This window comes from Crocodylus porosus, unplaced genomic scaffold (genome assembly GCF_001723895.1).
Source record: "Crocodylus porosus isolate Cpor-Errol unplaced genomic scaffold, CroPor_comp1, whole genome shotgun sequence".
NCBI lineage: Eukaryota > Metazoa > Chordata > Crocodylia > Crocodylidae > Crocodylus > Crocodylus porosus.
In genome coordinates this window covers 108457277-108484683 of record NW_017728886.1, presented here as the reverse complement: position 1 = coordinate 108484683, position 27407 = coordinate 108457277, and the positions used below count along the sequence as shown (strand labels likewise).

The 27407-nt window shown below is 39.9% G+C and overlaps 2 protein-coding genes across 3 annotated transcripts in view; both read left to right on the top strand.

Moving 5' to 3' along the window:
- The window catches only part of SLC6A19 (solute carrier family 6 member 19), a 38106-nt gene extending 20631 nt beyond the window's left edge, over nt 1-17475 (top strand). The window contains exons 6-12 of the mRNA XM_019540383.1: nt 1880-1992; nt 4061-4189; nt 5413-5569; nt 7415-7619; nt 10574-10733; nt 12808-12970; nt 14422-17475. Coding sequence (XP_019395928.1) covers nt 1880-1992; nt 4061-4189; nt 5413-5569; nt 7415-7619; nt 10574-10733; nt 12808-12970; nt 14422-14622 — 1128 coding nt within the window. The 3' untranslated portion in view covers nt 14623-17475. The remainder of the gene's footprint in view (nt 1-1879; nt 1993-4060; nt 4190-5412; nt 5570-7414; nt 7620-10573; nt 10734-12807; nt 12971-14421) is intronic.
- Nucleotides 17476-18175: 700 nt separating this feature from the next.
- SLC6A18 (solute carrier family 6 member 18) overlaps nt 18176-27407 on the top strand; it is a 53874-nt gene continuing 44642 nt past the window's right edge. The window contains exon 1 of one of the 2 annotated variants that reach the window (XM_019540372.1): nt 18176-21593. In XM_019540372.1, the coding sequence (XP_019395917.1) occupies nt 21431-21593 (163 nt within the window). In that variant the 5' untranslated portion in view covers nt 18176-21430. The remainder of the gene's footprint in view (nt 21594-27407) is intronic. The other variant, XM_019540364.1, reaches the window with a different exon arrangement.

Sequence of the window (27407 nt, the reverse complement as noted above, 5' to 3'; positions counted from 1 at the left end):
GTGCTTCAGTGTAGGGACAGCCAGCAGGCAACCCCTGCACTGAAGCACCCTTGTGCACCAGCTAGCCCCATCAGTGTCTACACGTGCTGCTACACAGTAAATAATGCCGCTGCAGGACAATGCTTGTATTTACAAGTCCTGACCTCCAGCAGCATTTATTAGTTTACCGTGACCGAATAGGGCCAGACATGTAGATGTGGAGACATCTCATATGGATGCACCCACTGACAACATCGCATTTCATAACATCTCACATAGATGCAACCACTGGCAACATCACATTTAGAACTAAGTGCAGTGGCTAGAATCACTTTCACTCAAAAACATGGCCAGCATGGTAGTGGTGCTATTGCCAATCAATAGTGTGAGGTGTGGGTACGAATCCTCTTGGATAGAGGGGGTGTCTAGAACCAAGATTTCCCACTTCTAGGCTTAAGACTCTAAACACAAGGCTGTTATAAAAGGTGACTACCACAACCATCCTCATTAGGTGCCAGCCATTAAAAGAAGGCCTGGATGGTCTGGATCCCAGGTGAAAGGAATCAACTAATGCGCAGCCTGAGTTAGGTGCCTAAGCTCAGTGATGGGTGCAAGTTCAGACACATCTCTGTGCCTAGTGCATCTGAACTAGTTTGATTTTAGGTGCTTCTTGGTTCTCTGCACTGACCTTTGGAAGTACTCAAGTCTCATCATTTATTGTATAGGGGTCTTGGACTCCTAACCCAGTCTATTTTGATCATTGTCATGTCAAAGGTAAGGTGCAAAGTGGTCAGTCTGAATCTGGCCCTAAATGTTATTAGCAGCAAGGAGAAAATGAACCTGTCATCTATATTTATTCTGAGTATCTTTCAGGCATGCTTAAAGACAGCTTCTCATGTTTGAAGTGTGAACAGAAGAGCTGTGCTTTGCATTATCCCAACACATTAGGATACTGCTGAAGTTGATTTGTCAATCAGTTACTTTTGCAGGTCTTAAATACTTCTTGTGGCTGTTTCAGATATTATATATATAATGTATGTGTGTATATACATGTGTATATGTGTATATATGTGTGTGTATGTATGTATGTACTGCTTCAGATTTTGGGAATTCTTGAATGGACAAGGGGTCATTTCAGAGTGATCTGGATTGTTCATTTACCTCCTCTTAACAGGGAATCTACATTATTTTTTTCAAATGCACCCATACCTTACTAGAAGAAGGGGCCGGACCTGAATTTCAGACACAAATGGTAGAATTAGGATGATAATGCCTGTAATTTAGATACCACCATTAAGATGTCTTACATTTATAGCAGTTTCTCCTCAAAATAGAAAGGGTGTAGCTGCCCAGGAGAGTCCAAATATTAAAGTTTATCTGTTGGCTAATTTGAGGAAACAAGAGAGGAACCCACTATCAGATAAAAGGAGACAAAATTATATGAGCATTGTTATCTTATTTCTGCTTTATATCTTACTGATTTAATTTTAACATGTAAGTAGTTTACTTATGAAAATGAAATTGATAAAGGCATTCACTTGTCTGCTTCCAGAGTGCGGTCTTCCATAGAGAGCAGATATAAGCTATGCATCAGCCAGAGATGACCCTACCTGGGTGCAGGGCCTGGACGTGAAGAAGCAGCGGGGTGGGGGGAAGCAGCCAAATGCAAAGCCGCCAGTGGCTGGACGCAAAGTTGCCAGTGGCAGCAGCACAGAGTCACCAGTACTAGGTGGGCCCTGCAGGAGGGGCTGTAGCCACTCTGCCCGGGTCTGCGGGACCCCCCAAAACACGGGGCCTGGGGCAGTCACTCCCATTTGCACTCCCTCCTGGGCTGGCGCTGTCTGATGTTCAGCCCAAGTTTTGATTTGAGGCACTCACTACCTTTTGTCTGATGTCACAGGTTGCTGAGTTGGCCAACCCTGTCACGTGGCTGGATGCTGGAGCACAAGTGTTCTACTCCTTCTCCCTTGCCTTTGGAGGCCTCATCTCCTTCTCAAGTTACAATTCCATTCAGTAAGTATCCAGCACAAAAAATCTAATCCTATTGGATCTTCAGAAGGTTCCCCGTATCCTTGCTTCCTTTCTCCATGAGGTTGCATTGCCAAAAGTACTGACATGGAAATCCAGTAGGAACCATTAAAAGTTGCTTTCATTGGTTGAGATGAAGTATGTTGTGCTCAGACTCTGCTTTTTAATTATATGAATATTCTTCAGAGCTGAAGTGTTTTTTTTTAACATCTAAAAATGGAGACAACTTAGACCTTGCCCATTTCACTTGGGAAGAAGGAAGAGCATAGCATCAACCCCCTGATCCCTGTTCCCCTGAAAAGCCCTTTGGGCTTATCTGCACCATGTAAGCACGTTTCTGACAGAAGAGGCCTGAGCCTACCCTACATCCCCAGCATCCACAGATATGCTTTAAACCTGGCAGTTGGCTAGTTAAGCTGTTCTGGGCTCATTCCCGGGGGACTGTTCTCAAGTACATTGGAGACCAAGAGCTCAAGAACCACCTCAAATTAATGCTCTTGAGTTTCCTTACCAGCAAACTTCAGGTTTGGTGAATGGCTGTAGGTACAGGTGGGCAGTATGCTGGCCAGGCCAGCATGGTGAGACATGCCATCCCCATGGTGCAGACAAGACACGGTGGCTTTTCATTGCATTTCCTAGCAAAGCATCACAATGCCAAACAATGTTGCAGATTCATCATTGTCCTGTATGAGCTTCGACCATTCTGAATCTCATCCTCACCTTTCTGAACAAAGCACTACAAAAAATGGGGAAAAAATGCCAGAGTTGGCAGGTCTTTGGTAATTTGGTGTCTCCAGATACCATCATGCTAGGGAATCCAGAGGTAGAAAAGGGTTTTGATGCCTCTGCACAGAGGATCAGGATCTCTGCAGAGATAAAATTCTACTCTTACATACTTTTTGCTGGAAATTGTTCTTTTTAGAAAAAAGCAAACAAACTATATTTATACTTGTGTACAGGCATATTAAACAATAAAATCAAAGAGAATGCTACCATGCTATAGCTCTAATGATTTGTTAGCACTGAGTTTCAATTTTGCATCACTTTTTAAAATTGTAACTTTTAAGGACATTGTCAGTGGTACTTCAGGGCGCTTCAAAACCACTGTAAAAGTGGGCCTATAAATTGAGTTTATAGTTAATTTACATCACCAGAAAAGCACAAAGTACATGTAGTGTCCTAGTATATAGAGCCTTTAATTTGCAAATACCTCCGTGATTGTAGAGGGCTTTGTTACTGAAAGTGATGCTATACAAACTGAAAAAGTAAGGAGGAGTCTGTTCATGGGTGTTAAGCTCTTTTTCTTTTAATGGCCCCTACTTCATTTTCACCTCAGTACTTTTGGCAATGCAACCTCATGAAGCAAGGAAGCAAGGCCATGGGGAGCCTTCTGAAGACAGATGTCTAAGTTATCATGGAACCTTTATTTAAAGGTAACAAGTCGACCAATGAGAGTACTTGTTTGTACAGTACCTCCTACAATGGAACCTCCTTCTTGGCTAATTCACAGGCACTATTCTAATAAATATAAGCATTATTAATAACAAATAATTTTCACATGTGTCCGAATCGATACCAAGTTTGTAGAACCAATAAAGTTTAAATTAAATTGGCTGTAGAGAAAGGACTGTGATTTGTTGAGTCCATCACAGAGCCCTAGTGACTTATCTGATTTGGTGATCTCTCCCTGCCTGTAACCTCTGTACATTTTAACAATTCATGGATTATTTGAAGTGGGTATTAGCTTAATTAGAAGATTATTTCTTCAAGCTGCTGCACAAGATTTAAAATTTAATTATAAAGACTGAACAATCTGTTGTATTGTCTTCCTAATGGAATTTGATACAAGAAAAGAGATACTACATTTATTAGTATCTGCTTTTTATTTAATTATAATTCTAAATGACAGAACTACTAGTAAAATATCAGACAATGTAATAAGAACATATAAACTGTTAGTCTAAATGCTTTGATAATCTTGTTAATTAATTTTAATAGTGAATTTTGCGGAAATGTTTCATACTCTCTGAGATTTCTACCTTTTGACTTACAGTAATAATTGTGAGCAAGATGCAGTGATTATCTCTGTGATCAATGGTTTCACATCCATTTACGCAGCGACTGTCATCTATTCCATCATTGGATTCAGAGCCACAGAGAGATATGATGCTTGTTTTGACAGGTAAGCTTGCATAAAAACTTAATATAGAGACTTTTGTCTGGCCTGAACAAAAGCAGCTTGGGTTTTCAGCACTGTTAGCTAAATTAAAATTGCTCCATCATTTATTTGAGGGGCACTTGATCACACAAACAGCCACCTTGACATGTTGTGGTGTCATGTCCCATATAAAATCATGTTCTATATATCAAGTTGAAGCTATAACTTAAAAAAATTAAAATTGCATGCAAAACCAATAGCTTATAATGACCTTCTATTCAAAGATGTGGAGGAGGGGTGTTCTAAATACAAGTAGGTAGACCAAATTGACTTTATCAACCAATTGTCTGATTTGCCCTAACTCAGAGGTAACCTAAAGTCTGTTTTACATAGTTCCTTGAGAAAATTATTCCAGAAAGTGATATTCTAGAGGAGTTAGTCATCTAGTCATTGGTACTCCATTTTATTTCATTTTTAAAACAGTTCTTTCAGAAATAAAAACAGTTAAGTTGGCAAAATCCTTTGACATAGACATAGTGAGTTGGGAATACACTCTCCCCCCTGAAAGTGCTGGAACAGTAATAATTGTAAAAGTGATATAAACCATTAATCACTTGTGTAATCAGAAATGAGCTAGTGAATACAACTGTGAATTAAGTAAAACCATTATGATAGAAAATTGGGATTTTTGCCAAATCTGTTTTTGTGAAAAGGAAGTTTTCACAAAGACATCAAATTTTGAAGTTGAAAGACCAAAAATATTTCAATGAAACGCCGAAGTACTTTGATTCAGGTATCCTGCCATGGCCCATCAGGGGAATTATTCTTTGGTTTCATCACATACCCATTCTCATCAATCTACAATCCTGCTGCACCCCAGGAGATATACTCACAATAAGATGCCCAGCTTAGAAGGTAAAACTGTATTACATACCCGAATTAATTTCCATGAGGCATTATAGCAGCATATCTATAAGTCTTTCATTTGTTACCTAACTGTGGGGCAGATTTTCATTTCCAGGTCTCCAGATATTTCTGTGAAAAACTGTGTGTGCATATATTTGTGTCTGTACCTTGTAGGACATTCTTTATTCTATCCATATCATTCTTTTAGCAGCCCTACATTGCTTATGCCCTTCCTTATAAGATAAAATGAACTCTTGATAAATTCTCTGAGGATTAAAATGAATCCTGAAGTTGCTTACACATACACATTAACACTAAATCTTTTTATTTCACTTTTGCAGAAATATTCTCACTCTGATGAATGCTTTCGATTTGCCAGAAGGTAATGTAACCCAGGAAAACTTTGGAGAACTACAGAAGTTGTATAACACGACTGATCCAGGGGCTTTTGCAAACCTTAAGTTTGAGACCTGTGACCTAGAAAGTTTCTTAAATGATGTAAGTTGACATCAGCGATGGAATCTATAGAATTACTACAGGATAAGCTTGCATGTAAGATGCCTAACACCTTCCAATATAAGCAAATTTTATTTCTTAGATTTCATAGACTTTAGGGGCTAGAAGGGACCTCATGCAATCATTGAGTCCAGCTCCACTGCCAGAAGCAGGAAGTCTGCAGGAATCAAATGGTTGCAGCAAGATAAGCATACAAATGCCTTTTGAATGAGTCCAGAGCAAGTACTTGCACCACTTCTGGGGGGAATCTGTTCCAGGCCTTAGACACTCAGACTAGAAATAAGTTTTTCCTTATATCGTGTCTGAACTGGCCTTCTAGAAGTTCGTGGCCATTAGACCTAGTTATCCCTTGGGAAGCCCTGGTGAACAACTGTTCTCCCAGATCCTGATTCACCCTCCTTATATACTTATAGGCAGGCACCAAGTCCCCCCTGAGTCTTCTCTTCACCAGGCTGAAAAGTTCCATGTCCCTCAGCCTCTCCTCATAAGGCTTGCTCTCTTGGCCTTTGATCATACGGGTGGCTCTCCTCTGGACTCTCTCAAACTTATCCACATCCTTTCTGACGTGCGGGGCCCAAAACTAGACGCAGTACTCCAGCTGTGGCCTCACTAAGGCTGAGTAAAGCGGGAGGATGACGTCCCTGGTTTTGCTTGAGATGCACTGGTGGATGAATGCTAGAGTTTAGCTTGGCTTGGTTTGCTGGCTATGGCATCGCATTGGTGGATCATGTTCATCTTGTGGTCAATCGAGACCGCAAGTCTCTTTCGGTCACAGAGTTAGCAAGCGTAGCACCACCAAGCCTGTAAGTATGATGCTGGGTTTTTTTCCCAAGGTGGAGTACCCTGCATTTCTCTATGCTGAATGCCACTAAGTTTTGGTCTATCCACTTTGCAAGCATGTCCAGGTTGACCTGTATCATCCAGCCTGTCCTCCAGCATGACTGCCTTCCCCCATAGTTTAGTGTCGTCTGCGAACTTTGCCAGTCCGCATCTGACGCCCGAATCTAGATCAAAATGATCTTCCCTTTGAGATAACTTTGATCTTTCCTTTGAGACACCTTTGATCTTTCCTTTGAGACACCTTTATATATCCATTGCTTGCAGCAATGGGGAAGTACTTTTCATTGTCTCAAGAAATTCTATTTGAATTTTGTTGAGTTGTAAACTTAAGCAACACTATTTCCCCATTACTTATCTCTTACATTCATTCCCCCCCCAAAATTGGTTGTTTACCAGAATAATAATTAAACACAAAGATTCTAAGGTTAGGCTTATACAGCTGATAAAGCAGGAGCTGCCCTAGACATTGAACAGGTAATGCATGAGAGCTGTGATGAGAGAGAATGAGTGCAGGAATGAGAGAAAGGTTTGATCATATCCTAAAACATGGCCCACTTGGTGTAACTACATGGGGTAGGAGTTCTGCCCAGCTTCTGGACCAACTCTTCCCCAACACCCATTTCTGGACCCAGATGTCAAACCTCAAGCTCAAAACTTGGTTGCTTTCTGCCTTTACCTAAAGTGTATGCCTCTTTGAACCAGTTAGTCTTTACCATGTCCTGCCTTTTTGAAAGAAACAAGTACGAGCAAATTGCTATGCACAAGTGTTACACGTAACACAGCTCTCTCTTCTTTTAGAACAACAAGGAAAAGCTATGTTAAAAAAGCTTTAAGACTGTAGAATCAATCATCCAAAATGTTATCAAATGACTGAAGAGTACAACATATAGCATATTGTATTACCATCTTCAGGTAACATCGCCATCCTTTTAAATGCTAAATACTGTCAGTTTCCTGAAAGTTTGACACTTCTGTAATCTTCTACAGGGAGTTGAAGGAACTGGCTTAGCTTTTATTGTCTTCACTGAAGCTATCACCAAAATGCCTGTCTCGCCATTGTGGTCCATCCTCTTCTTTATCATGCTGTTCTGTTTGGGCTTGTCCTCGATGTTTGGAAACATGGAAGGTGTCCTTGTACCTTTACAAGACCTTAATCTCATTCCTAAAAAATGGCCTAAGGAACTTGTAACAGGTAAGTGTTATTTTGGGGCTGGACAATTTTTTTCCCACGAATCTAATGTAGTTCGGGTCATTTAAAAGTATTGGCAAATTAAATCAAAGAGTTTTGGCCAGTGGAAAAAAAATTGAAACATTGTAATGATGATTTCTTTTGATTTCTTGAGCTAGATTTACAAAGGGACTTGGGAATCAATCACAAGACGAAAAGGTGGTGACCTAATTAAGACACTCACCTGGGATGTGGGGGCCCTGACATGAAAATGGAATGAACATTTGATGAATGAACATTTACTTTTGTATGCAAAGCAATACAAGGTAGAACAATGTCAATGGGAAAGACTGAGAAAGATGTATTCCAGGATTCCTGATGGCTTGTGATTGGGGTACTTCCTTGAATGTTAAATGAATCTCAGATGATATCTACTTCCCAAAGGATCTCACCAGAATTTAGCAAATGTTATTTAGCCTTTGTTGAGTAACCCAGGTTTGTTCATTTAAATGAGTTCTTAATTAACAAAGAAAAATGCCCTAGGTGAGCATTTTAAATATGGTGTGAGGTGAAGAATCAGAACTATCATTTTGTGTCTAAATTGTCATGTGGCTCTAGCTATTTGCTTATTACAAAAGTGCCAGGATAGGAGAGAGAGGAAGAAAATGTGAAGAGGAATTAGATCTTTCATTTGATTCTTTTTCATTCACAGAAAAATCTGAAAAGATTATGCTTTAGGTTAATCTGAGCTTTTAAAGTATTTCTTATTCATCCACTGAATTGAACATCCTGTCAGGTAGAAGGTAGGACAGGGTGGCATCTTAGAGATTAACTGGTTCAGATAGACATGAGATGATTCATCAGATGCTATCATCTGGCATTAGATGCTATCCTGATAGATAATAGTATCTGATGAATTAGGCTGTCACCTACAAAAGCTCTTGCCTCTCTGAATAATTGTCACCAGTTGAAGCAGATCAGCTGTGCTGCAATGCATCACAGAACAGCTGATCTTCATTGGGAGAAACGCACATTGCGTCTTGTCCTACTTGTTGATGCTGTAGGAAAAGGGGTGATGTGTTATTCCAGGGCTTGAGGGGCCTGGTCCTGTGCACCCCAGAAATTCTCAGGCAGAATGAAGCCTCTCAAGCTCTAGGAGTCCAGCTTTTCCCCCTTACCCAGACACATGCCCCAGTGTTGGCACTAGATTTATGACCCAGTCCTGATACCTTGTTGCAGGCACACCCCACCCTCAGACTGACCATGACTTCTTCCATTTTATAATAGGCAAATTTTATTGATATGCAGTAATAGCAGATAAGAGTAATGCAGGCAAAGCAAACAAAATAACCCCCATGATACTGCTAATCTACAGGTTCCATTGTTTCACAGAAGCATGGTATACCTGGCCGGCACATGAGCCCCACCCTGTGGTTCTCTGCTTGAATGTCAGATGTCAACATTCTTGGAGGTCAAAAGTCAATGCTGACCCCCCACCCCCCATGGGGTGGGTGAGATGGGCCAATGTGTACCCTCTGCCCATGGTGGCCTCAAGATCCCCCCAACTGCTCTGAAAATCCCTCCTTTTGTATTCTTTTCCTCCTAATGACACTTCATTTCCAGGTACCATTGATTGGTCTCCCTGCAGGTGTCACATTGTCCACGTTCTGTCCTGTCAGCATAATCCCTTTGTTTCTCAAACATATTGCATGCATACATCTTAATTTGGTCATTTACTGGCGTCTTAATTTGGGCATGCTCACCTTCCTAATTTGGTTAGACCACCACAACTAGAAATCCCAGGGACTTTGCAGCTGGCCATTGTGACCTAATGCTATTTCTGAAGGTCCTTTATCTTTGTAATGGAACACTGTGCATATTTTCTATTTCCCAGGATATATGTGCCTGTTTGCCTGCTAGCTCCAGACAATGTCTGCCTCAAATGCTGAGAATATGGATCTTTGTCACAAACAGCCTTTTGAAACCTTTTAACCCCTGCCATTCCCTGGAACATTGATGTAATGCAATGTTTACTCCACCTACAGGCCAATTCCTAAAAGCAAATCTCTAAATATCATTTTCTAGCCATCACCCAGGACCTCTAAGAACCCATCTCCTGATCCATCTGGGATCTCCAGGGGGTGTGTTTGTGTAAGTGAGGAAACCCTGGCTTTTCCTGATTATCCAGACAGGTCCCTGGAGATCTTGGGGTGGGTCTGAGTATGGATACATGGGGCTCCAGAGAGTCTCCTGTTTCTGTGTCTTCACATCAGGACCCATGTGGGTTTTTCCTGCTTAAAGAGACATACCATGCCCCTGGAGATTCCAGGGAAAGTCTCCGTAAGTAGAGAACCCTAACTTTCCCCACTTATAGAGAAGTGCCCCAAGATTCTCCAGGATGCATCTCTGTAAGTGGGGAAAGCTTGGCAGGTGCTCTGAGGGCTTCAAGGGCCCAAGCCTGCATGGGAGTTCATGGGGTGTCCAGGACTGAACCCCTCAAGTTCCTAGAGCACCCGCCCGGAGTGACTGGACAGTGTCGGCAGTTTGGGCTGCCTTCATTCTCCTGCCATAGAGCAAACAGACATCCACCACAGTAAAGTGCCTTTGATTTGTGGTTGATGTGGTGCAACAAAGCGTAGGGACATCTATTTCCTCAGTATTTGTGTTGCTATAAAAATGTTTATGGTGATGTGATGTTAGGTGATGTCTGTTTCTACTCTAAGATGCCAACCTGCCTTCTTCCTCCTGACCTCAGACTAACTTGGCTAACTACCACTCTCTATTCCGGAAAATGAGGTTGTTTGCCTTCATTTTAGGCTTTTCAACGCGTCATTTTTAAAAATTTTGGAGCTGTCTTCAATTTTAAAATTAGTCAGAAATTAACAGTTGAATTTCCTGCTTACTGGCAAGATTTCTAAAAATTAATATTGCTGCTTTAGTCCATGCCTAAAATAACTTATTGTCTCTGTTCTTTACAGGTCTAATTTGTGCAGGGTCTTATTTGCTAGCCTTTATTTTTGTACTGAATTCTGGTAATTACTGGCTGGCTCTGTTTGACAGTTTTGCTGGATCCATCCCCTTGCTGATCATTGCTTTTTGTGAGATGTTTTCAGTTGTGTACATCTATGGAGTAGACAGGTATGAAGTACTAGTAAAACTGAGTGTTGCTAGAAATGATGTAGCAACACAAGTGATAGAACTTGCTGTATCTCTGCCCATATCTACTTTCTAGTTGAAGTCCCTTCAATTATGCAAATATAAATTAGCCTTAGTTAAATAATTTAACTGCCTTTTGAAAGTTAGTTCTCTATTAATAGGAAAAAATGCCAATTTAGGTTCAGTGTTCTTTACTTGCATATTATATAAGAACTATTCAAATCACTTAACAATAGATGAAGATCAATCATTCATAAGTAGTCACATACCTATTAAACTAGGCTTCCCAAAGACTGTGAGGGAATAAAATCCTTTAGCAAACAATCAGGCACAGAATATTCTGCATGTGAACTCCATGCTTTTTAAAATCAGATAGAGCGATGCAGACATGCAGTAATTATGTAAATATTAGCATGTTTCATTCTAATCTTAAGTGAAGGGCTGACCACCTAACCCTCAGAGGAAATATATCTGTATTCTAAAGTCTTGAGCCAGTGTTAAATACACTGGACTTTGCTTTACAAATTAACTTTCTGTTTTAAATAAGTAATTTCTGGTAATCAGGGTGAAATTGTAACAGCAACAGAAGTGTTAGAGGAAGCTGTGGTAGAGCAAACCGATACATTTAAAAGTCAGTAAGTCACCAGGTCTACAGGGGTTTCATCCAAGAGTTCTAGGAAAATTAAACATTAAATAACTGATCTAGTAACAAAAATATCCAATTGCTTGTTAGAAACAAGCACTCAGTTCTAGCAACTGTTCCAGAGGATTGATAGATAATAAATGCTGTCATGTTTAAGAGGTTCCAGAGGTGATCTAGGGAGTTGTGGCCAACTACAATTATAACCAAAGTGACTAGTCAGATTGGGTGAATCTGTAATTACATAAAAGTCGACGGATTACTCTAACAAAATTTTACTAGCTCCAATGACTGGAAGTTGAAGTTAGAAAATCCCAACAGGAAATAAGGAATACATTTTTAACAATAAGTGTAATTAACAAATGATAAAAGTCACCACAGGCTGTGAATTCTCTATTGCTGGGTTAATGATAGAATCAGAATTGGTTTTGGGTTTTTTTTTTCTAAAACAGATTATCTAGTTCAAGCAAGAATTAATTCAGGAAAGGCCAGAGGTCTGGACTTCACATGCAGCAAACTGTTTCCCTTCAAGCACATTCCCAACCTTAAAATCAGCCTTTTCAAACCCTTAGCAACTTTCAGTTGGCAGCTCAGCCACTACCTCACTCATATAAAAGGGAAAAAATAAAACATACATGACGACTGAGATTCCTCCAAAATCTATGTTGCATTCATAGCTCTTAAGGCACCTGAATAGCTCTATCAGGATCTTCCCTTCCCCATTCCCACAATCCCTGGATTTATTAAGCAGATTACAAGTGAAGAACACTTTAAACAAGTGACATTAATGAGCATGTGTAGTTATGCTCTGTATTTAACCCATTTGCAATACAGTTGTAATGATCTTATCTAAATAAACCTGACATGTAGAGTCTCCATTTAAAAAGCCTATCAATTTGTCCGTTGTCCTTTTCACAATAAATCATATCATACATTTTAAAATACCAAGTTCTAAGTGGCAAACAGAAAAATCTTGGGGAGTCTTAAAATATGTCAGAGGCAAACTCCACCAATATTCAATTTTCCTAGCTGAAGCTGAATCACGCACTCTATCTTTGCTCTCTGAAGCCATCATGATACAAAACAACATTTTGATTTATTGGGGTTCCTTCAGAATAATTACAAGTGGTATGAAATCAGAAACAGTCTGATGAAATGATGTATGTTTCTAAGAACCTCTTCTGGGCTTTCTTTTATGAAACTTGGATAAAAAACATATAGCATAATAGTATAAACATTGGCCTCAATTAGAAAAATGTTTTAAAATGTTATTATTACCCATTCACATTAGAAAGTTCTGAGAAGTACAGTTAGGTCACCTTGTCATTTGTGACTTGTTGACTAATCGTTGAATGTGTTTTCTATTATCACTGTGCAACACAGTGATGTTCCTAAATGTTCTGCTTTTACTCTTAGGTTTAACAGTGATATTGAGTTTATGATCGGACACAAACCCAATATTTTCTGGCAAGCCACATGGAGAGTTATCAGTCCTCTCATAATGTTAGTTATCTTCTTCTTCTACTTTGTGGTGAAAGTCAACCAAAAACTGCTTTATGGTGTTTGGGATCCTAATTATGTAAGTACTTGCAGCCAAAATCTGTATCTTGATTTTCTTGTGGGTTCCTCTTTCCTCTGACAGTATGAAATACATCCATCTTCCACAAGTTGACCATAAAATCCTAGAGAAGTAGGGCTGCAAGGGACCCAGAGATGTCATCTAGTCCAATGCCCTGCTTGTGGCAAGATAATCCCATTCAACATTTTATTTTCATGACTAGCTTGTTGCAATGCATATAATGGAATATAAAAATGTTAGCACTTAGAGAAAGGATGTTGCTTTCTAACTTCAGCTATTAATGTCTGGAAATTGCTGGAGAGTGATTGCTTGGTAATTTTGCCTATGAGAAGAGGAGGACTGGGAAAAAAGATCCTTCTGAGAGATAGGATTAAAACAAGAGCCTTTGAATTGATGCCAATTGCACTGTATGGACTGAAGAGGAATTTGTCACGTAACACCCTGTTAGTGTTCACAAGACATCTATTAGGTCAGATTCTGAACCCAGTTTTCAGTATAAACTCACAGGATATGCAGTGAAGTTACTCAGATTTTCACTTATAATTGTGATCAGTATCTCCACCCTGCTTCTACCTCTGCAGGTCTAGTGTTTATTATATATTAATATTTGCTCCCAGGAAAAGCTTTTGGGATATTACCTGAGGAAAGATCAATTTCAACCTGAACTACACAGGTCTTGGAACATATGGAACCTAGATTTTTTTATAGTGGACTGTAGCAGGATTAAACACCATGCACCCCTCAGGGTAGTACTGTGGCTTGTGCTCCTGCAAAGGCCCCAGCAAAAGATAGTTGTTGTGGGAGGCCTCATCACATTGGCAGGTGTGCAGCAAACACCTAACTCTTAACGCAAATTCAGCCCCTTTCCTCCTCCTACCTAACTGGGCCACAAATTACAGCCACTTTCTTCAGCTCTACTATTTATGCATCCAGACAGTTCTAGTCTTAATACAAAACCTCCAAAGCTCATAAAACCCATCCCTTTTCACTGCAAGAAGAATGGTTCGCTGTAAAGTGCAGTAAGTCAGAAATTGCTGTGAGCTAGTGGATCACAGCCAGGCATTCCTATGGTCTAAGCCTAGCTAGGCCAGCACAGGTTACTTTGGGCAAAGCACTCAGCACCCCCTTTTTCTCCATTTTATTACCCAAAAGAGGCCCAGTAAGTATGTATCTTATAATAATGTGGGAGGAGTACTCAATTAATACATGTAAAGTGCTCTTAAGATGCTAAATAATATTAGTATAGAACCCAATGAAAGTATAAATGCTATTCATAAAAATCTGTTATATCCTTTAAGCGCAAACTGCTAATATTCCCTTGTCCTTTCAGAGTTAGAATATTGTTATATACTGTCATAGTTCAATTTTTTTTCTGTGTTAGAGTTCAATATGTGATGTTTTTATATATTTTATTTGCAACAAATACCTGACATGACTGTTCATTCTCACAGGAACAGTTCCCCAAAACAGAGAAAATTGGATATCCTGGTTGGGTCTATGCCATCATTGTCATCCTGGCTGGAGTGCCTAGTCTGGTCATCCCTGTCTTTGCCATCTATAAATTCATCCACAATCACTGTAGAAAGAAACGGGGCCTTGTTGGCTCAGCTTCTGAGCCCTCTGTGAATGGAGAGTTGAAGAACCCCGCATAAAAACGTTCCAGAGAAGTGGGGGGAAAAAAGACTTTGTGAATGAAGAAAGGGAATACAAGTTTTTAAAAACCATAATTAGTTTCATCCCAGTGTGGATAATGATGTGATGTTTCAAGGGGAAAGATGAAGCGAAGAGATCCCTACAAGGACAGATATGACTATCCAATTGTTCAGGCTGTAACAACTATGCCATATTTATCCCAACTTTCTTGCACAATCATTCATCTTTACCATACTTGGCACTGTGTTGCACAAAGTCATTGATGTATTTTCCTCAAGCAGAAGTATTAGAATATTTAATTAAAATATTTGGAAATGTGTAAATGATATTTTACTTTACTATAGCTCTGGGTATTTTATTAATGGCCCCTTTACTTCCTATTTGCCAGCAGAGAGTTCTTCCAGCTTCTAATCACATAGGAGAGGGAGTGACATAATGAAGTAGCAGCAGTAGCTCAGAAAGGGCAAAATCTGCCTGTATTAGCTCCTGCTGAACAGAAAGTGCTGAGGAACACAGTCCACTTGCCCAAGAGTTCTGTGATGGCAGAGGAGCTGAGATGGGAGAGGAATCTTACCCCTTGTCCCTCACCATTAAGGTAGGTAGCACCAGGACACTTGCATATCTGGAAACTGCTGCTGCCAAGAACACCACCTCCCACGGGGGCCAGCTCTTGAGATCAACCTTCATGCTACATTCCTGGCCTTGGTGTGCATAAGCAGGAGCAAGTCAGTGGGGCATGCTTAGGCACTGGCATTGTAAAGCGATTTCATTCAACTGTCCTGTTACATCCAATGATGCTACGGGTCTTTTACCAGGTATGGAGACTAAGACATGGTTGTTCTTAACTATAATCAAGTCTATTGAACACTAACAGTTACAATTCTAAATCAACAGTAAAGCACCCTCAGCAGTTACTATTCTAATACTATAGAGCTAGTCAAAAGCAAAACCCTGAGACACTGCCAACATGACTTCACTGGTTGATCAGGCTGTGTGAGCTCTTCTTTAGGGCTCCCAGCTCCTGCATCTGATGTCTTTGCAGGATCTTGGATTGGTGACTGGATCTCTTGGGAGTGTTCTGGGAAGGGGTTCCAGTTCCTTTACTTCTATACCTTATTGTTATTATGTTTCTTATCATATAATTACCTTAAGCCATTCCCTATAATGCATATTAATAAGCTTATTTCCACTTGCATATATGATTGACTGGAATTGTCCAGTCATAGGTACTTTTTCTCATTCTTACGTAGGAGCTAGTTCTGCTACTGATTGTTCCTCTTTTTCCAAGCCAAATTTTCTTATTTTAGTTGGCCAACTTCTTGTTTTGATTTTGGTCATCTAAACAAGGTATTTCTACACTTCCTTTTCTTCACCAAGAACAGGTCATGGTCCAGGCGATCCTCATATCAGATCTCATTGCTGAGTTGCAGCTGTTTAAAGCCAAGATAATCTGCAGCAGAACATATTTGTGCTCATGCTAAGTGCCGAGTTAAAAACCCAGGCCCAAATGTCTCTAGATCCCAACAGTCCCTCCTTCCGACAAGTAGCATTTTACAATGAATATTTTAAAAAAGAAAGGACCAAGAATAATCAGATTCACTCCCAAAAATATCCCAGTAAAAAAACCATATGTGTGCTATGGGCAGCCAATGGAGTGAGGCTATGGGGACCTGTATACTGAATACATAATTAGAAGTACCTATTTCAATTGCTGTTTACTTGTTGTGTAGCTAGTTCTAATAACTTTTCTTTGTTCCAAAACTTTCTTGCCTTCTTCCTATCCTTTAAATTACTACTTTAATAATGTAATCATGATTTTATGACTCAGTCAAATGATGGTGTGTTACAAAAGTAGATGCATTCCTGACCTTTCAGAACGTAAATAGGACGGAATAAAAGCACACTTAGGTCCACCTAGAACTGCAGTTGGTGGAACAGAATCTGGTCCTTACAATGGCATTTTACAAAATTATGCATGAAAAAGATATTTCTGACTAGCACTAAAGCATACATTTTATCCAATTACCAATAGAAGTAGCTTACCTCAAGCCATGATGAATTCTTTACCACTAGGAATCTTTAAAGCAAGCCTAGATGACTTTTTTAAAAGACAGGATATAGCTCACATGGAAATATAGGCTTGATGCAGAAATTACTAAGAGAAGAGTAGGGATTAGAGGCAAAGATTTTTATGGACAATAGTTGTTATTGGAGGAACTGCATGATTGGGATAGATTTAGGCAGGCTTTTGAGTGCAATGTATTCTTCTTCAGTGCAGGGGTGTTTTTGGACCTGTGATATGCAAGTCAGGTTAGATAATTATCATGACATCTTCTGGTCTTATGAACTTGTTTCCCATTGCTACAGCTATGTAAGCCCCTAAAAATTCTATTTGGTACTAGGAAACTACTGTTATTTTGATGGCAGGTAGAAAAAATGAGCAGGTAGAAGTGCCAAAAAACAGATGTTAAGCAAACTGGGTCCAACTAATATGATGCCTCTTCTGGGCATGCACTGGGCTCAGCATGGGAGCACACCAACTTTAAAATAAAGAGCTTTTTTTTAACATCTGTAAGCAGCCCATCACATTAGTCTAATACAACTATTCTAGTGTCTTTACATTCTGTTCTGATAGACCTAAGAGGCTTTAGTGAGAGTTAGGTCTCATGAAAAATACGTGCTGAATTCAGGTACCCAGAAACATTATATTATATATTTAAGAAAAACAACTGTCTGTGCAACTGAATACTTTTCTTGATGCACTACATGAAACATCAATTCAAGTATTACTTCTGCCCATTCTGCCCAGGTTTCTGTCCATTCTAAAGTAATAAACTTATTTCTTTTCATCATTTTATTATTTGTGACTCTGTTATGCTTAGGACTCCTTAACATGGGCCAGAACACACCATAATAAGTAAAGGTACAGAATGAAAAATAGGTCACTGTCCCAGATAAGCTAAACATAGAACAAGAAACAACAGATGGCTATTAATGCACAAGGGAGTTCAAGGAAGCAATGCAATATTCAATGCAATCAATGAAATATTATTAGTCAGCCACATCTGCACTGACTTCCATTAGCTTTCCAAGTGCAATTCAAGGTCCTGGTTTTGACCTAGAAACCCCTAAGCAGCCTGAGCCTTACATACCTAATGGACTGCCTTCTCCCTCATATTCTGATCCTGAAGATCAGCCTCTTGAAGCTCCATCTGTACCCCATGTTCACATGATGAAAATATGTAGGAAGTCATTCTCTCAGTAGTCGCTCTTCAACTTTGGAATTCCTTCCCCCTTGAGGACCATCAGAGTCAAAACCTGGACATCTTTTGGAAGACTTGTAAGACATTTTTATTTTGGCAGACTTTTAGCAGGTAGGGGCTACATTGTGGGGTTTGTTTGGAGAATTGTTTTATCATTTATTATTGTATTTTAATGTTTTATCTGTTTTTATGGCATTTTTTTTATTGTGGAGCAAAAGTTATTTATTTGACATATTATTTACTTGTCAATCAAATAAATAATTATGATGTTGTCTTTAAGCATCAGGGAAAAAGTCAGGTCTAATGAGGGATTCTAATGAAGTTCTAATCAAAGTGTGGAATGAGGTAGCTTTGCAGATGCTTACAGATGACTTATCTGAAGCAAGAGGAGAGATGCAATAGAAGGTACAAAAGTTCCAGAATGACACTTTTCAAAGCACCACTGTAATTGAGTAAGAACAAAAACAAATGTACCAGTAACACAGTAAGTAACACAATCAGCATGTTACCTACAGGTTATTAGATACCTGGAAATGTATCTAATAACCTGTAGGTCACATCCTGAACTACAAGACCTCAAAAATATGAGATCTTTCACTGTGGAAACCATGGCAGCTACAGTCCCCTTTGCTAGGTATGTGGTCAGATGCAGGCTGGATATTTATTTGCCAGCCTGGAGGAGGGACTGTTAGGAAAGCCCTATGTCTCCCTAGCTACTGCTGCTTCTCACGTCCTGCCACCATAGATAGAGATGTTTTCAGTATCCGATACATAATACAGCCCAGTCTGTAGCCCAGAAAATGTCTTCCATGGTACAAAGTTCTTTTGAGACCCATCGGATCACGAGAGATCTGTTCCATGATCTGTGTTTCAGTAGTCACACACATCTGGCTTATCAGAGTAACCCCTTCCTCATTTTGTTTTTTGACTTGCTGAGACTTGTTCAAATGCAATTTAAACACATCTAGCTTGATCAGGAATTTCCAAGGAGCCTTGTGCAAATCCATGCTAAGTAGTTTCTAGGATGCATCTCTGTAGCCACCTGTGTGCTTGCTGGAGCAAGTATAAGGAGCCAGCGAAGTGGCATCAGGTGTCTGCCCCAGAGGTGATGGAGGATGATGCAAGGGCTGAGTCAAGCAGGAAGGGAGAGTGTGGAACTGGGGAGGGTGGATTTAGAAGTCATGGATCTCAGGACTGCTGTGCCTGGCTGTTGAAGTCTAAGCCTCAGCCTAGAGCTTCATTTATGGTGGCTCTCACCTAGTTCCAATGGTGTTCTGGCAGAAGCACATATTTCTCAAGGGAAATTTCCTGCAAGTACAACACCAATGGCAGAGGAAGGCATCTCTGGTTCTTTCCCCATGGAAGAAAACCCTGCTTTTTCATGCTCTGAAGTTACATTGAGATACTGTCCTCTGAGCAGCACTATGGCATAGATCCAGGGTCATCTGCTGGCCCAGGGACCTAGGGAATGTTGATGTTAAAAGTCCTTGTGGATGTGATTCAGGGGCAACTCTGGGAGAATGGATGGGTGGGGTCCTTGGATATGTTGAGCTTCTGGACAGGAAAAAGGACAGTTTTGGCAGAGTGTACCTGTAGCCTCCATCCTCCCCCACTCCCACCTCCTAAGTCCCCCCTTCTCTCAGCATAGAGCTGATCAGCCCCAGGAGCTACGGTCAGAACTACCTCATGCCTACTGTGGAACCAGACAGGTCTTTCAACTTGTGATGTGCTGTGCCTAAATAGCTGTTGTCCAATGGGACAAGGCAGTCAATCTCCCTGTCCAAAGAGGCTGTGAGGAATGTTGAGGGGCTTCCCAGCCAGAGTAGGGACATGCCCATGTATCCTTGCTCACCATTTTAGCTTTTCATGCAGGTATCTTTGTTCTTTCTGCGAAGGCAGTTAACTTCAGGTTCTCAGAGCTGCTTATGGGAGACACCACTGTTTCCACCATCCCGTGGCTTCACAGGACTCCAGTAAATATATGATTGTCCAGGATTCGGTAAGCAATGCTGCTGGTGTCTCCAGATGGTGTGCTGACTTTGGCAGCTTGGGCTTTATATGCTCTGGAGTGCTTCTGAAACCACTCTGGACCTCTTACTGAGAGAATAAACCTCCATGGACAGCACAGAATTGCTCCTGAGCCTTGACCTGTTAGCTTGAGGACAGCAACAGCTCAGTCCCCTTCAATGGGAAATAGGACCTTGGCCAAAGTGGTAATTTCAAGCAGCAAGACAGTTTATTGGATGGTATATTCAGCACATGGTCTGAAACTACTTAAAATGCAAACTAACAAGAAACTTGGGCAAGCAAAGGGCAACAAAGGTGTTTTCACTCACTCTCCAATTTAGCGAAACATGACCCTTGACGCACACAGCTGTTACATTCCTCAGCAGCTATTTAATTAACAGTAAAACCAGACACTTTGGGATTCACTGACAGGCAAAGGTTGATTAATCTTTAAGGGATATGATGAAAGACCATGGACCAGATTCCAGCCTCTCTTCTCAGAAACAATGACTAGAATCCAGATGTAGAGTGTTTGTTAGTGATATTTATTTTATTATTTTTAATTTGGTTAATAGTTAGCATTTTGATCATATTAAATATTTTGATTTGTTTTCTAAGTTCAAGGCTACTACTGAGTAACTTGGTCCTTTCTTGGTAATTTAGTGTAGAATTATTTTTCTAACTTGTTAAACTATAGTACTGGAGTACTAAGAAAGTGACTGGAGTATTAAATAAATTGTATTTTTTTAAATGTCTGCAAAATATATTAATCCTCATAAACTGCATCTTTAAAATACTTTGAAACAGACCTATAACACGACAAGAGGCAATGGGAAGTTTGACTGTGTAAGGACTGAGAGATCATGACTATCATATGGGGGAATGTAATGTAACATAATGTAATTATATATTCAACTATACAGTGTCTTGTGGACAGGGCAGAAGTACATGGTGCAGCAACTGATAAAACTGTTTAATTTCATTTTTCCTTGCACATATTTCGATTTCATTTTCTTCCAAAAGCTGGTGTCATTGGTTAACCTTTTCACTTGGTATTAAGAAAAAATAAACTTCCCAGTAGAAAAAAGATTTAACTCATGGCTTTCTCAGAAAGAAACATTTCATATAATTTTGCAGTATTATTGCAAGCTGGACGTCACAAAGTTTCTTTTGATTTGTGTTTGGTGACACACAACTTTTGCAAATTATTTGAGAACAAACAGGTTTAAAGAAAATGTACATGCAAAAAGAACTATTTAACCCTGAGTTACCAATTAACACTATAGCTGTGTATTCACTAACTATAGAAGGAAATTACACAAAAAGCAAAAGGGGTAAAACTTTGTCCATATAAATTGTGTTTTTTACACTGATGCATTCTTATGTGTTACATCGAGTAGAAAGCTCCTCCCATTTCCCCAGAATTCCTCACTGTCCTGTATAAAACTTGTAGGAAAACCAGGTTTCAAATTCTATTAATTTTTCTTCATCATTATAGAGAAGGAGAGGAGTGGTAAAAACATTGTACTTTGTAAGGATGCCCAAAGCTCTACCAGCGGGTATGCTTCCTGAAGTTCTTAAAGAAGATGACAGACCAAAGTGGGACAATAAATTCCAGTATATTTTAAGCTGTATTGGATTTGCTGTTGGTTTGGGAAACGTGTGGCGATTTCCATACTTGTGTCAAATATATGGAGGCGGTAAGATTTAATAGCTCTTTTGCTTTGGAATTAAATACACAGTTCCAACTTACCATATTAAAGAATGAATGAGCGGAGAAGCCATGCTTTTAGATCTAATTATATTTTAATTTTTTAATATTCATATATTATCTGCTGCTTTTCAACTATTGAGTAGAATAGATTTCTGTATGTGAAAATTGTATTTTTTAAAAAGATACAATGATTTAGGAAATAACCATAAATTAACAATAATGATGTATGGGGGAAATGAAAGCTAGCACTTCCTGCAAACAGTTTCTCATTATTATTGTTCCAACAGAAGAACAATAAACTACTTTATAGGAGTTGAATTTTAAAAAGTGATACATTGAATAAGTCCCTGGAAGGCCCGGTAAGCCAGTATTCCAAACATTTGAAACTGGAGCTTTCCTTTGAGAAAATAATGTCAATCAATCCCACCAGTCACTCTGCATGTCAGTAAAAATCCACCCATATTTTATAATTGTAAGTAAATGACGTTACATTGTGTTTTTAAAAGAATTTCTATATTATTAAAAATGATGTTTCTTCACTATGGTGTTAAATTTTAGATAGCAGGTTGGCAAAGGTAATTGTGTTGTCATAATGTACCTACTCAGACATCTGGGGTGTTTCACTTAACACGGTGCAGTGTTCTGATTAAGAAACGTGTATTGTATGAAAACAAAGTGGCATAGCTTAAATGATTAAGAACTGAATAACTAACAGAGCTCAAAAAGTAACAGTAAATAAGGAATTATCAGAACTGCAGTAATTTTAACTGGAGTTTTACAGTAATCTAGTCTTGATTCAGTGCTACTCAATATCTATTAATGAACTGGAAAAAATCTCATATGAATACCTATTAAAGTCTGCAGGTTAGAAAAACTTCATGGAACTGTAAGTAAAAACAAGTCAGTTCTACAGGGTGATGTGAACTGTTTGGCAATCTAGGTTTGCTGGAATAACTAGGTGCACTTTAACAGAGCTAAATAGGAGCCAGTCTACCTAGAAACCAAGAACATAGGCTCCAGTTAAATCCTGGTGGAATTTTAGATGGCAGAAGTCACTTAAGAGAATTGGTAGATAAATGACTAAACATCAGCCTCTAGGACAACATGGAAGGTAAGACCCACAGCAACGAACAATGGGTATATAAGCAGAGGAACAGGGGCCAAATGGAGGGAAATGTTATTACCATTCTGAGCAACCTTAGTGAGACCATTTTTGAAAGGGTGTGTGCATCCTTTAAAAAGCAGAATGGAAAAAATGGAAAGGATGCAGAATTCTTCCAAGAATAGTTCACGAATGGTTCAAAATCTGGGACTCTTGCCTTGCAATGAAAGAGCTAGAGAGTTTGGTCTGTTTAGCTGTGGAAAAAGACTTGGGAAAATTCAGATTCCCTCGCCTTCATATAAACATATCCCCACCACCTGTGACTCCAATTCAGATGTCACACTGCCTACAAATTAGGTAACTAGTACCAGGAAGGTGATTCCCAGAAACAGGGTTAAGTATCTGTATTACGTACAGGGACTTGCCAAGGCTCCTCACCACCACTTGAGAGGAGCACAGCTCCTTTGTTTCCAGTTGCTGATGAAACCCAGATCTTTTAGGTTTTGAACAAGCCCAAGGATTTCAGCTTTTTAGAGTCTAGTCAATACAGGTCTTAATGTCACTCATTATAAATAACTGCTTAAACAGATACTCCAAGGACTTCAGCTATTTAAAAATAAGTGGATAATAGATCTGAACCAGAATAAACCATAGGAAACTATGCAACCAAAGCACTCTTCATTTTGAAGCTTTACAGCAAAGTGCAATACCACTGCAAAAATAGCTCTTGGACAAAACTCCTCCAAACCCTCCCTTGTCATACCTGGCCAGGAAGACCCTCCTCCTCGGACCTCCACAAAAGTCATGGTGAATACTAATACCGTAATGAACTTTGCCCAATTTTATCTTCCAGCGTTTAGTATCCTTATAAACTTTACAGTTTTCGAAAGGAAGGTCAGTGCATAGAAACTCTTATTCACCTGGCACCTAACATTCAAACTTTGTTTACCTCAAAACAGTTGAAAGAAACACAAATAGTTCCCACCACACTGACCACACATAACAATATGGATATGCATATAAGGGAAACGGTTCTCAACTATCCAAAACATGCACACCAATAGAGACATGAAGACTGGCAGCACACAAGGCTGTTACACAGAACATAGATAACATCAGCAAAGTTACAATTACAAGAATGCACAATAAAAATAAGTAAAATGAAGAATGGCAAAGAGATGTTTGATATGGAAAGGCTGTTTCCCCTATCTCATGGCACAAGACAGCCAGTAAAAGTGATAACACCAAATTAAAAAGTGTAAATGGAAATGCTTTTTCAGTAAATGCGTAATTAGATTATGGAATTCACTGTTATATTAAATGTCACTGGGGTCAAGAACTTAGTGACATTCAAATAAAAAGATCCATGTTTATATGATTAACAACAAGAATATACAGTACCAGAATTATTTCCAACAAATATTTGGAAGGGATACAAAACATCTTGTTGCAAGGTTTATACCAGTGATTGTCAATCAAGGTGCTACAGCATCCTGGGGTGCCTTGACATCCTTTCAAGTGTGCTCTAAGGTGCTATGCAATGGGTGCGTCTACATAGGCACCTAGCTGTGCATTTGGTACTGCACAGTCCCAGTGGCGCACAGTTATGTTTAGGCACTACGTCGCCGTAGTGACAAGCTACAGCAACATAGCTCATTGCTACGGTGACATAGCATCAGTGTCACAGCTTGTGCCTGCCAATGCTATGTTGCTGTAGTTCATCACTAGTGACATAGCGTCTCGTGTAGACGCATCCAATGGGTGCATCCAGACATGCATGGACATTTGGTTCCCTATGGACAAGTAGTGTCGGTGCACTGTGTGCCGCTGCTACTTGTCTCTGGGGAACACCCATGTCATGCGAGCTTTGGTGCGTGGCAAGTTGCCCCGGGTGGGGTAGGGGAGTCAAAGGCCACCAATGAGATGGCCCCAGCAACCTTACCTGTGGTTCTGGGAGTCTCCTGGAGCTGCAGCCATGGAGATTCTGCTGTGTAGAGCCTGGCTGGCAGCTGCAACGCAGATCTGGGTATCCCACATCTACTTTTCATCAGCACGTGCTGGCCGAGTGTGCGTTGCATCGGGGTTTTTTCCATGGGTTTTTGTGACCCCTGGATATCCAGGGGTCACAAAAACCCACGGGAAAAAACCTGATGCAGTGCATGCTTGGGCAGCACACCCTTGCAGGACAGAGAACACCAGACTGTGCAGTATGTGACACTGCAAACTTGTTTACAGCACCACATACCGCAGATTTGTGCTCATCTGGATGTGTCCAATGTGTGCAAACTGATTCAAAAGATAAACCTAGAGATTTTAGATAGGTATCCATAGTGTTTTAAACATTCGGACCTGTTATGGTTTTTCTGAGTTCTTTGCAACAGAAAAACTGCTCTATTATTTTTCCATAATCAACAAGTGAGTGAAACAAACAGCTAATATTTTCCAAGAGGTGCCTTAAACCTAAAAAGGTTGAGAACTACTAAGTTACACAAATCGGTAACTATGGACAGAATTTGGGTGCAGTTTATCTTTCCACTTGCACTTTTGTGGGGGGGGGGGAGGCCTGGTGTTACGTGTTGTTGAAGGCAGTAGATCAGACTAGATGGAACTAGACGTTCTGACCAAGCCTTTAGGTAGTGCACAACCACAACTAACGGGAAACAATTTGGATATTTTGGGATAAAATAGTTTAAATGGTAGTAGATTCACCACTGCTCCATTCCTTGTATGGTCACTGCACTAGTGAAAAGTTGGTATGAACTATTATCATTCAGATTAAGAAATGCATTATCTCCAGTTCGCACTGTTATAAACAATGCCACAAGGTTCAGGGTAACAGTGAACAGGTCCCACTATATACAGCTATGGTCAGTGCACCTCACCAGAGCTCCTCTCACTTTGGTATCATTTTGAGAAAGGGACCAGAAAAGGCCACAGGAAAAGCACGATGGACTTTGTGCTTCTTGTGCATTCGACACACTCAGGAACACTTACTTCGGAAAGCAAAAATTAGAGACATTAGAGCAAATCTTGAAAATTACAATGAAAAAAAAGATGATTATTTGGCTTATCAAGGTTTTTTCTTCTTACTAATATGGAACAAGACCTGTTTGGATTTTCCAAAGCACATACATGATTTAGAAGCAATCCCATTGACTTTCAGTAGTTCAAGAGTTTGAGTTCCAGTTGGATACTTTGGAAAATTCCCCGAGCAAGGAAGAGTACATGAGATTCATTAGCCTATGTGAAGTCCCGAGCGACACTGTGCCTCAGAGCCTGCCTTTACTGGGGATGTACATACCAGTCTGGGAACACCAGTACAAATGTCCAGTGTAGATGTAGTGTGCCATAATTTCAAACTGGTACAAAGAAGTCTGCTGTATTAACCACAGTCTCACAAATGGCTTGTGTCTGGGTTCTTTCCAAGTGTTTAGAAAGATCAGAGGCTGTATTTTGCTTCATCTCTAGGTGCTTTACAAAACAAGTAAAGACTGATATTTTTGATTGTATCAGTTGCTTCTTATCAGACCCCTGAACCTAATTCGTGGCACATTAGTGTTACTTAGTAACTTGGCCTAACATGCTCAGCTCATGCAATCAGAGATAAAGACCTAATGGCAGCTCATCTGCAACTTATCAGTCTTGGCTGTTACTGATTATTTGGATTTATTGCCTGCGTTGAGCCAGATATTGACATTGTATGAGTAATGGATATGGAGGTTGCTTGCCAGAGAAAAGGAGGCAAACAGACACACTTCCAGGTAACTGAAATTGTAAAATAGCTTTATAAAGAACTTCGTATGTGCTTTGGCACTTAAAACAGCCATTCAAATAAGTTTTTTTCTCATCAGTTTACATAGCTGTTTGGGAAATTGCAGTGTTTGGCAAGATTTAATGATTTTAATAGCAACTGGCTGCAGTGTTTTATTCCTGGTGGTAGTGTACTGTAGGTATGCTTGGCCAAAACAAAGGCCCTTAGTCCAGACATTTGACACTGCAGGAAGAATTAAAATAGATTAACTATGACAAAGAATAGTTTTATTATACAGAAATAAAACCATATTGTTTTTAACCTGGCCATTTAAATCCCATCAGGAAGACAAAGCTAAATTGTTTGCTTCCTAGGTAACAGTTTAGATAAAACCTCATTTTCCATCTTGCAGATGTTGAACTGGATACCAGAAGAAGAAAAAGGGGCCTAGAATAAAATAAACTAACATGATAAGCAGGAAAATGAAACCTGCATATACATACAGAATATGCATATATTAAAAATACTGTAAAAGATATACTCTTTGCTCTGCAAAATGTATCTCACTTCTTACCAAAAAGTAGAAATGTGCTGCAAACAGTAAGAATTATGAAAGGAACAAAAAATATGTGGGGAGCCAGAGGAAAAGCAAGGGCAATGTTGGACCCCTGCTAAACCAGATGGGGCAACTGACAACTGACGACCAGGAAAAATCCAACCTATTAAATAGGTACTTTGCGTCAGTCTTTCATCAGTCACTCAGTGTTCCTAAGTGAGAGGCATGACAAGTCTCTCACTGGGAGTGTAGGGAGGCAGCAGCAAGGCACCAGACTTCCATGCGTGGACCCTAAGGTGGTGCAGGGTCACTTGGAGGAACTGGATGCCTTTAAGTCGGCAGGCCCGGATGAGCTCCATCCGAGGGTACTGAAGGCACTGGCCGACATCAT